At 44.2% G+C, this 13,533-nt stretch overlaps 1 protein-coding gene across 2 annotated transcripts in view; it reads left to right on the forward strand.

The window, feature by feature from the left end:
* Positions 1–1,648: 1,648 nt before the first annotated feature.
* Positions 1,649–13,533, forward strand: part of PDXK (pyridoxal kinase) — a 46,524-nt gene continuing 34,639 nt past the window's right edge. The window contains exon 1 of one of the 2 annotated variants that reach the window (XM_039729547.1): positions 1,649–1,964. In XM_039729547.1, the coding sequence (XP_039585481.1) occupies positions 1,878–1,964 (87 nt within the window). In that variant the 5' untranslated portion in view covers positions 1,649–1,877. The remainder of the gene's footprint in view (positions 1,965–13,533) is intronic. The other variant, XM_039729546.1, reaches the window with a different exon arrangement.

Genomic DNA, 13,533 nt, shown 5'->3' on the forward strand with positions numbered 1-13,533 from the left:
AACAATTGTCCTCTAAGCTAGAGGAGTGGGAGCATACCTGCAGATAATTCACTCCTCTGGCCCTCCATGGAGATGCAGTGATTTCTGCAATTCAAAAAAATATGTATTGAAAGGCTGAAGCAACAATTGGTAGTAAGGCCAGGCTAGAATAAGCCCCAAGTTCTTTAATGCAAGTGACAACTGAAGAGAGAACAGTATGTTCCATCATTTTCCAACAGATTACTTATGATGAGGAAAATACTCTTTCACATTTTTAAGAAATAATCACGGTATTTCAAGAGTCGATTCAAAGCTATCCACGAAGAAGAACAAGAGGCATCAGGTGCCACTTCTTGTTGTGAGCTGTGACTGGACCTGTGATGGTCAATAATGACAAATGACCAGAGGAAGATGAAATTCCCAAACACATTACGAAGTCCCATCTCAGCAGAGTCTTGATGTATTGTAGCACTTTCCAGCCAACGCATACATCTTCTTTTACTCTTTGGCAGCTCTCTGAAGGGCTTTTTTTTTTTTTCTTTTGGGTCAATAGCACACAATTGCAGTCACTTCAGAACCCAGCTGCAAGGGCGATGCTCTGTCAGGGCACCCACAGCTTGGGCCAGCGTGCCACCTCCAGGCACTGCTGCCTGTGGGGCTGCCTGTGCTCTCTGTGGCTCCACAAGAATTTCTGAACACTCGAGGAAGGGAAGCAGTCACACAGCTGGGATGTTTGTGCCAGTGCTGGATTCCCAGCGGGATGTGGGCAGCTGTGGGTGGCTCATGGCATGGCACAGGGGAGCATGGTTTGTCCACCCCACTGTGCCACTGCAGCCCCTACACCACATTGCCCAGTGTCACATCCAGATGTCTCTTAAACACCTGCAAGAATGGTAACTCCACCACTTCCCTGGGCAACCTATTCTAATGTCTGAGCACTCTAAAACTGTGAAAAAATCTGAATCACCTCTCCCTCAGCTTAAGGCCATTTCCTCTAGTCCTCTCACTGTAGGCTTGGGGAGATGAGACTGGCCCCCACCTGACTACAATCTCTTTTCAGGTAGAAAATGCTCCTTTGCTGTGTCCAGTTCTGGGCTCCTCAGGACAGGAGAGACATGGAGCTCCTGGAGCAGGTCCAGGAGAGGGCAATGAGGACGAGTCAGGGACTGGAGCATCTCTCTTATGAGGAAACCTGAGGCCTGCTCAGGTTCGAGGAGAGATGACTGACAGGGTATATTTATATATATAAATATACCCATTAATGGGTATAATTATCTAAAAGGGAGCTGTCAGAGCCTGGACCAGACTCTGCTTGGTGGTGCCCAGCAAGGCAGAAACCGATGGTCAGAAATTCCACCTGAGCACGAGGAAGAACTTCACTGTGCAGTGACCGAGCACCGGGACAGACAGCCCAGAGAGACTATGAAGGCTACCATTTTCCCTGGGCATATTCCAGAGCCATTCGGTAACAACCCCGTGCCGTGTGCTCTGGGATGACTGCTGGAAGAGGGAAGCTGGTGACCCACCGCTCTCCCCTCCAGCCTGACCCGCCCCGGGGCGGAGCGGGCCGGGCCCGGCGCTCGGTGCCGTTGGCCCCGCCGGGCGGGCGAGGCGTGGCCGCGTGACGCCGCTGGCTGTGCGGGGGCGGCGGGGCCGCCCGCGGCTGGGTGCCGGCCGTGTTACCCCTGCGCGCCGCACTCAGCCGGGCGCGCCGGCAGGCGGCCTTTGGGAGCCATTGGGAGCCGGCCGCTGCCCGCCTCCCTTCCTGCCTCGCTGCCGCGGGAGGTGTGTGACAGGCGGGCAGGGCGAGCGCGTCACGCCGCCCGCGCTCCGCCCCCCGCTCCTGCTCCCGGCGCCGCCACCTCGGCCCGGCGCGGGCAGGCGCGCGCGGCGCAGCCATGGAGCCGGAGTGCCGGGTGCTCTCCATCCAGAGCCACGTCGTCCGCGGCTACGTGGGCAACAAGGCGGCCACCTTCCCCCTGCAGGTGAGCGGGCGCGGACCTGCTCCTCTTCCCTCTCTCCTATCTCCCTCCTCTCCCTCCGCCACTGTTCCCTGCGGGCGGTGTGACGGCAGCGCTGCCCGGCGAGCTCCGGTGCCCCAGCGGCTCCCGGCAAGCCGGGTGAAGGGAAGGGCAGGGCGGGGAGATGCCCGCACGGGCGCCCTCCCTGCCCGCCCCGCTGCCCGCGGCAGTGCCCGTCCCGGGCTCCGCGCTCCCCGCTGCGGCTGCGCCTCCCGTCGGCTCCGCGCCGCTCCCGTTAACGCAGCTCCTCCCGGGGCTGTGGCCGGGGAGGGGGAGCCGGGGCTGCTGCCCCTGGGTTTGCGCTGCCCGCGGGCTGAGGGCGGCTCCGCTGCCGCCAGCAGGCGCATCCAGCCCGGGCTCCTGCCCCTTCAGGCAGGGTAATCGCCGTGTCCCGTGCTGGGCACCCGCGGCAGCGATGTCCTTGTGCTGGCAGCCGGCTGAGCCAAGCCTGCCCTCGGGGGCGGTGGGGCTGGGTGATCCCCCAGCCCGGGTGGTCTGGGGAAGCCGTAGTGGGGTGTGGGGGCCACTAAATGCGTGTGCAAGGCAGGGCCCGGGGAGCTGGCTGGCACGGCCCGGGGCTCGGGGTGTAATTGGATCTTGGCCTTCGTGGCTGTCATGTGCTGCCTTCGGAGCTGCTTGCTTGGATCTCGCCGGTGGTGGGGAAGCATTGGACAGACCTCTGCACATCGCACTCTTGGCTCTTGCGGAGGGTCTGTATCCTAAAAGGCTAATTTGGGGCCTGCCCGTCGGGAGGTCTTTGTGCCTTTACACAGGCGCGTCGGTGTGGAGCCCTCCAAGAACCCCATTACCAGTACACGCCGTGTTGTGACACTGGGTATCTTGGTGTGTGCTGAGCAAACACGGTGGTGTAACTCATTTGACTAGACAGGGGAGATTATGTACTCTGATAAATGATGCAAGTGAGATCAGGTCTGCAACAAGCCACTGTCACACCCCCCCATATCACCATCCAGTTATAATGGAACCAAGTCTCTTGAAAATTAATGTATGGTGAAGGGTGATGTACGTGTGTAATCCGAGTAGTGTGGAAAAATACCAGTATGTAGAGCTCCAGGCCAGAAAGGTGATCATGAACTGCAGGCCACCTGTCCTTCCTTTCCTAACAAAATGATCTCAAAATTTTACTTCTCTCTTCAATTTCTGTGTAGCAGAAGAAAACACAGTAGTACTTATTCCAGAAATCTCCAGTCTCTTAAACTGTTCTCTCTCTCCATTCTAATTCTCTGTCAAAGGTTTTTGGTTTTTTTTCCTTTTCTGTAGCTTAACCTTTCTGTGACAGGTGAGCTGTGTAACTTGGCAGATAGGTTCCTGGAAACTGTTTTTAGTTCCTTGGCTATGATGGTATTAAATACTGCTGGGGTTTAAAAAAACCTGTTGATGGTGTAGCTGGGTTTTGTTCAGGAGGCTGTTGCACTCACACTGTGTAGTATTCTTCAGTGTATAGTGTAACAAGAAGTTTCTGGAGTGGGAGGAAAAGAAATTCACTTGGGGAGCAGCCAGACTCCTGCCACTGCTGGCTGCACTTGCAAATCCTATGCAGGCAGCCCTTAGTGAAGCTGTGCTTGTTGGAAAGGTACCTAAACCCTTGTTTTGCTAGAACATCAGATCGGGCAAGGTGCCCCAAAGTGAAACTTTGCTTCTCTTTATGAGGAGAATTACAAACCTGAGTCTTTCTCTTATATTGTTTTTATATAGCCATGAAAATCGTAACCTGTATCTGTTCTTGAGGATGGGTGCAAGTCTGGCATGCTTTTATTTCCCATTCTTTTTTTTTTTTTTTCCTTTTCTCTTTTTTTTTTTTTTCCTTTTCTCTTTTTTTTTTTTTTATTTGTTGAGGAAAATCATATCCTGTTTCTGTTCTTGAGGATGGGTGCAAGTCTGGCATACTTTTATTTTCCATTCTCTCTTTTTTTTTTTTTTACTTTAGTTTTCTGAACCAGTTAAGTGAGGCTCCCTTTGGAGCTCATCAGCATTGAGTTCACAAGGCAGGGTGTATGTAAATATGTGTGTCTGTGTGCTTGTGAGGTCTGATGGGCTGAAACCCTGACACAAGAGTTCAGGAATCTACATTTGGACAGCAGCATCCAAATGGAAAACCTGGCATGGTTTCACCTGCTCTTTGCAGACTTACCCAAAAACATCACTCGTGTTTGCATGACCTGATCTTTGGTGCAAATCTGTGACATTACTATCAATAGCGATCTGTGCAGAAGAGAAGTCTTTAAGTTCTTTTTTCATAATTTGGTTGCATTTTGTCAGGCTTCCACTAGAGTAAAAGCTAAAGTATTCAAAATGTAGATATGTGGAAGGACTTCCTCTGTGGAGTCTATATGACAAACACAGCAAAACAGAGTTAGACCATATATTACAGCAGTTTAATAATGGAGGTAATAGAGCTAAGTGAGAAATGTTAGAACTCTTTACATCATTGCAGGTTAAAATACATTTAAGTAATTAGTCTAGTTTAGCTAATAGGTCATAGAGGAAACATGCACCTGGATTTGCCAGAGAGTGAACTGCCCTCAGCACTGCTTTGAATTCTGCCTTGTCAAGAGTTTAAATAGTTTCTACTTGCACGATCTTAATATCTCTTTTAAAAGTTCTGAAGGTAGCTCTGAATTATTTTTAGAATGGTCTTAAGTTATTCCACAACTGTGTATTCTGAGCTTTCAGTATCAGGGAGTGGTTCAGGATTGTCCAGCATTTAAGAGAGTAAGAGCAGTCGGGTGTAGATTAATTTGGGAAGTTGCCATTGGGAGTCAGATAAATTACTTTAAAACACAAAAGAAGTTTCTAAGTTTCTAAATGTTTCTAATGTTGACTAAGATTTGTCATAGTTTTTATTATTATCGCCATGACATTCAACTTCACTTTTATCATATGTGGGTTTTTTTTTCTTAGAGACATCTCTTAGCTGTTAATTTTAAATGTAATTTTATCTTGCCCTTCCTGCCCCGACTTTTAAGTAGGCAGAATGTGGCAATAAGTAAAGGGATCAGAACTGCAAATAGAGAGTTACAGTCCTTCTCAAACCACAGAGAATCCAGAAGGACAAGGTGATTTCTCCTCTGCAGAGGTACCTCATTCTGGCCAACAGGAAAACTTCGGTAGGCAGTGGAATTCAACATTCATACACAGCACCCATGACAAAATCAGCTTTTGGGAATCAGTGTCTCAGCCTGTGTGCTCAGTTCCTGGGGCCTCCATGAGCTTCCAAGAAAGAATTTTGAAAGTATAAGGCAGGGGCATGAGAAGATCCCGGCCAGTTTTACCTGGGCACTGGATGTTTGCATTTGGTTGCCACTGGAATAGTTCATACCCCTGTCTGCAAACCAGAAAAATATTGATCTCTGCTTATGTCTCGGTAGCAGTGATGGTTTGGGGTGGATTTGTTTGTTTTGTCTTCCCTAACAATCACAGAATTTAAGAAAATCATGCCTCTGTTTTGAGTATGTAATTCCTGACTTCCTTTTCTATCTCCTTACCTTGAAGCTAAAAGCTGAGACAAGCCCCATTAATTATTTGTATCTGGAGAGTGAATTTGTCTGTCCTAAACTGTAGAAACATAAACAGTTTCTACAATGCAGGATTAAATGGCCTTTTAAAATCTGTTCAACTATTTTTTTCTTTTTAACCTTTTTCCTCCTGCTAAATGGAGATAGTTGTCCAGGTATTAAAAAAGACTGATGATTCTCAGTAATTCTCCTCTGAAAAGAAAACTAAGTCTACATTTTTAGCTCCTTCTTAATTGTAGAAAAGATGGGAAAACAACTTTGGTCAGCACAGGTGGTAGTTTCTTTGATATTTGTGGATAGTCTTGAACTGTCTTATCCAGTATATGCTATGACCAAAACCAGTATCAGTAGATCTTTGCTAACTCTACATAGCAAAAAAGTTTAAGACTTTATTTCTTTATTTTGGTTAAAAGTATAGTCAAATGGCTTAAGGATTGTGTACAAAGATAAAGTGCATCTCTTATTTAAGATGACTCTTTTTCTTTTTCAAACCCTGCTATTGTGTTAATAGTATGAGTCAGAAGAAGGATGAATCAATCAAAAGTCTTTAGAGAGTAACAATAAGAAATGTTCTTACTGGGTAGCCCTTATTTTTGTTACAGATCAAAGGCTGAAAAAACCTAAACCTTAAACAAAAAAATAAATACAAAGATGAAAGAATGCATTTGGTCTTTGTAATACCCAAAGATTGTCCTAAATTGCATCTCTGAAACAACAATTATTGCTCTAGAACCATACTTCAAATGAAGCTTGTGGAAGCATGCTTTTTCCCCCCCTGACTTTGTTCTTTTAATAAAGGTAGATAAGGGGTGGATGAATTTAAAAAAAAAACAAACAACCCAAGACATAAAAAAATGACAGTCTCTCTGGGAAGGCTTGTTCAAAGCTGTGTAAGGAGCATTTGCTTCTTATGTGGATGTCAGCACAAGTAGCTGTTAAAAGTCTTGCACAAGGTGAGGCCCTAAAAAAGACTTGTAATCCAAAAAGTCCAAACAAGGTGGCTCCCCCCACCTGGCAGAGTGGATTTCTGGGGAAGGGCTTTACCTGACCTTTCCAGAAGTGCTTTACCAGCTGAACCCAGCTCAGATGCACTTGAGAGAACTTCGAACCTCTCAGAAGATTGTAGGAGATGAACTTTCCACCTGCATGGTAAACTGGAGGGAAGGCGAGGGGGACAGGACTGGGACTGGACTGGGAGGGGAAAGAAAGTAGATTATTACCCAAAAGACAACAACAACAAAGGGTGTCTGTGTTAATTTCAGTTCCTCATTGCTTTGAGATAGACCAGACTGAGGCTGCTGGGGTCTCCCTTTTACCTGACAATAGGAGTTTATGTTTGTGCACAGCTCTAAACAAAGAGGCCTCAATTTTCTCTTTGAACTCCGAATGGAATATTTTCAGCTGCTAATGCAAAATAATCAGCTTGAAAAATTTGAGTTATTTCAACCTGCCTAAAAGAAGTGCAGCTGGGGCTGCAGATGTGCTGTGGGCAGAGCCTCTGATGAACAGAGTGGTTCTGACTGAGCCATCCTCATCCAGGGTCAGCTCTGTGTGGCTGTGGGGTTTCTGACTGTGCCTGCAAGCCACTCAGCAGTGGCAGCTTGTTAAATAAGCCTTTGTCATGGAAATAAAGTCATGAAAATACAGAAATGCTGAGGGGTGTCCACACAGGCTGATTGTATAACCCAGCTGTAAAGCTACAAAAGGCATTTTAAGACATGTTAAAAGTTATTTGCAGTGTGTGTATGGGGCCAGTTGATCAGTTGGCATTTTAAATTTTTCAAAAAGATGGTGATAAATATTTACAGTGATTGATGATTCTGATAATTCTCTGGCTTTTTCATAGTAAATTGTGAAAGTTTGAGCCATGCAGGTGCATACGCTGGTATTTGACACAATAGTCACACTGGAGTGTGTGTAGTGATGTGTAGTGAACAAATAGTTTTTGACAGAAATTTAATCTTTTCATCTTTCTCAGCAAAGGGAAAAGATGAAGGAGGATCTGATTTGGTGCCTACAAGTACATGCAAATATTTGACTTGAGAGGAAGCAAAAATACTTTACCCTGATTCACCCACTGTCTTTAGAAGAAAAAAACTGAGCTGTCAAGAAATTGCAAATCTTATTAAAAGACTGGAAAACCTTGCCTAGAGGTGCATTTGCACTGTTTGTGTGGGGAGTATAATGTACTCAGAGACTCAGTAGCAAGTGTTTACTTGCTTAAGGCATTTTTATATTAGGAATGGCCTTATTTTCTGTCTTTAAGTCTTAGAGGCTTGGTTTGTTGTTTTTTTTTTCAATTTTTGAGTATTTGATGTCTTACTTCTGCTCCAAATTAAATCTCCACATGAGAGAATATTTTTTTGTGTATAAACAAACAGGGACAGATAACAGAGGGATAGTGATCAGGTTTCTGGGGAAAGAAAAAAGTTTCAAGTTAAAGTTAATTTCATGTTAAAATGTATTAAAAACAAAAGTATAGCATGAAATAATAAAATGAATCTTTAATTATATATATATATGCGAAATGTACAAAAGTACACTTGAGAAAAACAGGAGACATTCAAAGTTACTGATAGCTCTCTTAAAATACTCTTTTAAGTAAATTGTTGTCTTTTGCTATTCACTTTTTCTATTTATATCCAAAAAATGGTGGTCACTTTTCCTTGAAAAGCATATTTAGTCATTTTTGATAAGGGATACAGCATTATCCATGGCTGGCTGAACACACATACCAGGCAGGTATTTTTAGCTTCTTTAGGCTGAGCGGATGCAGTGGAAGTTCCACTTGAGTTGCTTGTGTTGTATGGAAAACAGGCTGGAGTTGGTGAGGCAAGGTTAATGTGAGGAGCTGGACATTAGTCTTGGGACATAAAATGTCCATTCTTCTGAAATTACTATATGCACTAGGGTGTTCAGCTGCATAGTAATATGTACAGAGGAGAAAAAAAATATATATATATGATGAGCCTAATGTTTGAAACATGCCAGGAAGGTCTGTGCTGACAGGTAATATGAGCCCCAGGGGAAGCCAGACTAGTTCATCATCTTGTGGCTTGGCAGCAGTGGGGTGACTTATCATAGCTAAAAAAATATTACTGGGCTGAACTACCTGAAATTTTTCAAGCCTTTGCTCAGGACTTGTATTTGTTCATGTTAATTCATCCGTGACACCTGCCTTAACATCTGGAGCAATTATCCATAGAGCAGGAGAGAGAACTGAGATACCAAAACCTCTTCTGTGCTTCATTTAAAAACAAACTTCTCCTCACCCTCTGTCATCCTTTGTAAATTTTAAGCATATGGATAGTTTGGGCTGAGTAGAAATACTTGCATGGTGATTTAACTTTGCTGTCTTGGGAATGCAAAAGCACCTCTTTGCCAGCTGGATGTGTGGGATTGAGGAGGTGCTGGAGCACACACTGGAAAATGGAAAGTCTCTCCCCTGTGGCAAAACAAAAGCTGGAGGGCTGCTTTCTCATCTGTGGGTTCAGTTGCTCCCAAAACCAGCAGTAAATGGTTTTCCTGACCTGCAGAACTCTCCCAGGCTGGCCACAGCCCTTCCCCTTCTCCCCTCTGTGGGGTCCACTTGTGTTTTACCTCTCAGAATGGAATCTGCGTGGAAATCTCCAGCAAGGATGGCACAGCTATCAATGACATTAATAAGCTGAAAGGAGAAATCCATGACAGTCTGCAAGAACAGCACTCATTGGAACTATCCAAAAAAAGTTGGTCTGTCCCACTATATCAGAATACAGCAACATTTTTTCTCTTACTTCATTTGGCAGACTGCTAGCCAATAAAGCCAAGAGTGTTATCTTTCATGCTCCCCTTTTTTTAACACTAAGTAATTTGGGGTTTTTCTCCCCTAAATTTTACCACGTTTCTTCATAGCAGCTCAACATGGTAATTCTGTCTTCATCTTCTCTGAGAGGAAAAAAAAAGAGAGTGAGTTACAGCAGAAAAAATTTGTTGGCTAAATTCTCAAAATTTAATACTGTTTTGCAGAATTGTACACTGGAGCTTATGGTCATGTACTTAGTAAAGTCTGGCCTAAATCTAGAAAAAATAAATATATATATTTTATAAATCTATGTACCTTACAAATCTGTGGGGTTTTTTTTTTTTTTTGGATGGTGAGTACTACTGCTCAAGGTTACACTGAAGGAAAACTCTTTTTCCACCCATCTTCACTGTGGTTACTCTCATTTTTCTGGCAGGATACAGCCCCTGGCTCACAGGCGTGAGCACCACTACCTGTAAGAAACCATCAACACAACACTGAGCATTTAACAAAAATGAAAACAAGTGGTTTTTTTTTTTAAAAACCCAGCTGCTCTCACTGTAGTTAATGGAGGTAACATTATGCCTCTGCCCATTCATACAATAACCAAACAAATCCATGGCAAGCTAGTGTTTAAATTTGAGAAGTTTTACATTGTCACCTGTCCTCCAGGGTACTGAAATCTGCTGTTTCAGTAGAGAAGCCAGATTGAGAAAGACTTGCTCTGGTCTTATTGCCAGCTGGTCCTTCCACCTGCACTATTTTGGGTCCACTTCAGTGCTCCAAGGAAAGTCATTTTGTGAGGCCATGTGCTAAACTGCTCTGAGAGGCCACCCAGGTTATAAATGACTTGGCAAAAATGGAAAAGAAGAAAGTGAGGGTTTATTTAGTGAGCCAATTTCCTGATCCAGTTCCCAAACATAGCCTTGCAGACTCTTTTGGCATGGCTGAGGTGGCAGGGCAGGAGCAAGCCCCGGGCTCCTGCACCTGGTGTCTGCTGAAGGAAATATTTTTCAGAGTGCCCTTCTCTAAGACTTTTTGTTCTGAAGGAAGTGGTGAGACATCCACTCTCTACTAGCTTCATTCTTCCTGTGTGTGGCCTTGGTCTGATCTTCATATAATGTGGCACCTCCTTCAGGGAGCTGTTTCCTCTTCTGTTTCTTCAGGTGTCTCTTACCATGCAATTTAATGTCTATACCTTTGGTAGGAGAGTGAGATCCATTCATAGTTTACCTGAGGAGTCCACATAAAGAATGTGAAATCTCCCTCATAGGATAACTCCCTCTTAGATGTACAAAATGTGCTTGCCCACTCCTTGCTAATGGACTGGTGGTTAGGAGCCTGGCTAGCCAAAATATCAACAGCAGGACTAAAAATAAAGTAAAAAATCAGAGGAAAAGAATGTGCTGTGGGATCCTCCTCCACCATTTCATTCACAAAACTAAAAGAGATAATTCCCACGCCTGTTGAACCTATTGCTGCTGTCTGTGTCTGCCTCTCCTTATCAGTGTTTGCAAACCTCCTCGTGTAGCACTACAGGATTCCAGCTGGCAGGAGTTTGCAGTGACAGTATGGTGTTTTTGTCAAATTACATCCAAGTGTAGTAGGAAGCAGCATGAAGATGATGAATCTGAAATCTGCAGTGAACCTACTTCTCCATCTGAAATCAGCAACTGAAGTCACTGTTGCTTGACAGTAAAGAATGTTTCTTGGGTGGAAGGCAGGCAGAGACCCCCAGCACCACCTCATTCTCTTATTTTTATGTTTGTCCTTCAGTGGGAAGAATGAAGGTGAAAACAGCAGCAGAAACAAGTTGGGTTTTTTTGTCTGTCGTTGGCCTTAACCTTTTTTAATGGGTGTCTTGCAGATCCATCACTTAATACCACTCCAGATGGCAGCAGTGGCCTCCTGCCCATAGAAAGGTCAATAGAGCAGCTCTGCCACAAATCTTTTGACCCTGCAGTCCTCTCAATCCCAAACTGGAGCTGTTTTGATGCAGGGAGTAGTGCTGGGGAGGGTGTGTGCCTTGCAGGCACAAGAGGCTGTTTGTTTGAGTAGCCTGTGGAAATGGTCGTGATGTAGAACAAGGAATTTCTTAGTGCTGAATAAAGTGGCTGAGGGGAATTTTTGACAAAGGAATTTATTTTGTATCATGTGAGTATCTAGCATTGAATATTTAGTAGTGCATGCCAATCAGTCTGTCCAGGTGCAAAGAAAAATTAGTGACATTGTGGTATTTGCTCTGAAGTGTTCCTGTGTCTCCAAGACTTCTTTGGCAAAGCATCTTCAAGGCATTACTGGATAATCTTGAATTTGGCCTAATTACCATTCAGATTGCACTTGCATTGCAAGCCTTTTCAGAAAAATCAAGAAATTATTTGAGAACAGATTCACTGCAGTCTCAGGCTGTTCTAGTCTTTTCTGTTCAGTTGGTCATGATATTACAGCTACATCAGCCCATCAGCAAATTCTCAGTGAGTACCAATTTTGCCAGAGCTCTGTGACAAAAATTGTAGTCTGCTCTGACAGAAGAAAGAGGATTTGTTTTCTTCTCCAGTCTTTACAATGCCCTCTGTGGTGTCCAGTGCTGAAGTCAGCTTATAAATCCTGAAAATGGTTATGGAGTTGATCACAGGTAAAAAAGGAGTGTCACTGCAGAAACAAGCCCTGTTCAGTGCCCAGCCACCCTCTGGGGAAGAATCTTTTCCTAATACCTGCCCTGACACAACTTCAGGCCATTTCCCTGAGTCCTGTCACTGTCACAGAGCAGAGATCAGTGCCTGCCCCTCTCCTGCCCCTCCCTGAGGTGTCCCCTCATTCTCCCCCAGGCTGAACAACCCCAGTCCCTTCAGATGCTCCTCACAAGGCTTCCCCTCCAGACCCTTCACCATCTTCATAGCCCTCCTGTGGATGTTCTCTAACAGCTTAACATCCTTCTTCCATTATGGTGCATTTTTCTCAAGGTCATCTGGCGTATATTTTTACTGTCTGTTTTGTAATTGTCTATTTCTAGCCTCAGAATTTGAAGGGGTCTGTTCATAAATCACCAATAATATGTCCAGCATCCCTGTCCCCAGTTTATTTGCTCTAGTATTTTTATCCTGGCACAATATCCCCAATATCCTAATGATTTGTCTTTGCAGTGCCTTGTCAAATGCTGTGCAAAACCACAACTATATTAAAAGTACAGAATTCTCTTTAGATACTTGGTGTGCCTTATTAAAAGCTCAGAGAAAAAAGAGATTGGGTTAGTCAATAGCAGTTTCAGTTCAATTTATCAGCCCACGCCAGCAATTATTCCTGTTCACTAATTGTCAGGACATGCCTTTTCTTTTTCCCAAGTTCCTATTTCTCAAACTGAATTAGTGTTTTTACTTTTCTGCAGCCAGTACAATGTATGTTTTTTTGGTTCAGCAGCAAATGGAAGGAGATGTAATTAAGTAAAAGAGCTGGCACGTAGTGAGAGGCGCAGGCTGCAACTGAGAAATTTTTCTTTTTCTCCCACTCCAAATCAGTTTGATTACAGAAATTCAGCCTTTATGCCATCTCCAGGGGAATACAGTGCAGCAGTGATGTTCACTGGAGCTGCAGTGATGGCTGTGTGAGATGGAGTTCCAAACTGTAGGACATTAATGCAAACAGCTTGTATACAATGGATACACAGAGCAATTCATGGCCTGGCACAGAGGCTTTCTTATGGCAAAGTATTGCTGCCACTACTTGGCAAAAAACACCCCAAACCTCAATTACCTTGTTTGACAGGGTAATTTTAACAGTGGTAGTAAAGTTCATTCTGTTAATGTCTTTCAATTAAGATCAGGTTTAATATATATACAAAAGTTAGAAGGAATAGAATGGATTTGGTTTATGTGATACAGCAATTTTTTTTACACAAATACAGGAATTCCTGGCTAATTCAGTTTGTGAACTGTACACATGCTCTGCTAAAAGTCAGCAATTTGGAGTCTTACCACAAGATTTTTTGACAATTCCTCATAAATTGTGTCTAGTTAAGTCTTGGTAACCCCCATGGTTTATGTACATCTTTGTGCTGTAAAAATTTGTCCTTTGACTGATGCCACAGTTGGGGTAAACTTCACAGGATGTTAATAAAACAGTGGGGGTGGGGGAAATATTTGTGTTTTGTGTGTTTGTTTATATTTGAGATGTAGGATTTGCTCTTAAATATTCCCTTGTTTTTTAAAATGCTGTT

This window comes from Passer montanus, unplaced genomic scaffold (genome assembly GCF_014805655.1).
Source record: "Passer montanus isolate IOZ18808 unplaced genomic scaffold, ASM1480565v1 scaffold69, whole genome shotgun sequence".
Taxonomy (NCBI): domain Eukaryota; kingdom Metazoa; phylum Chordata; class Aves; order Passeriformes; family Passeridae; genus Passer; species Passer montanus.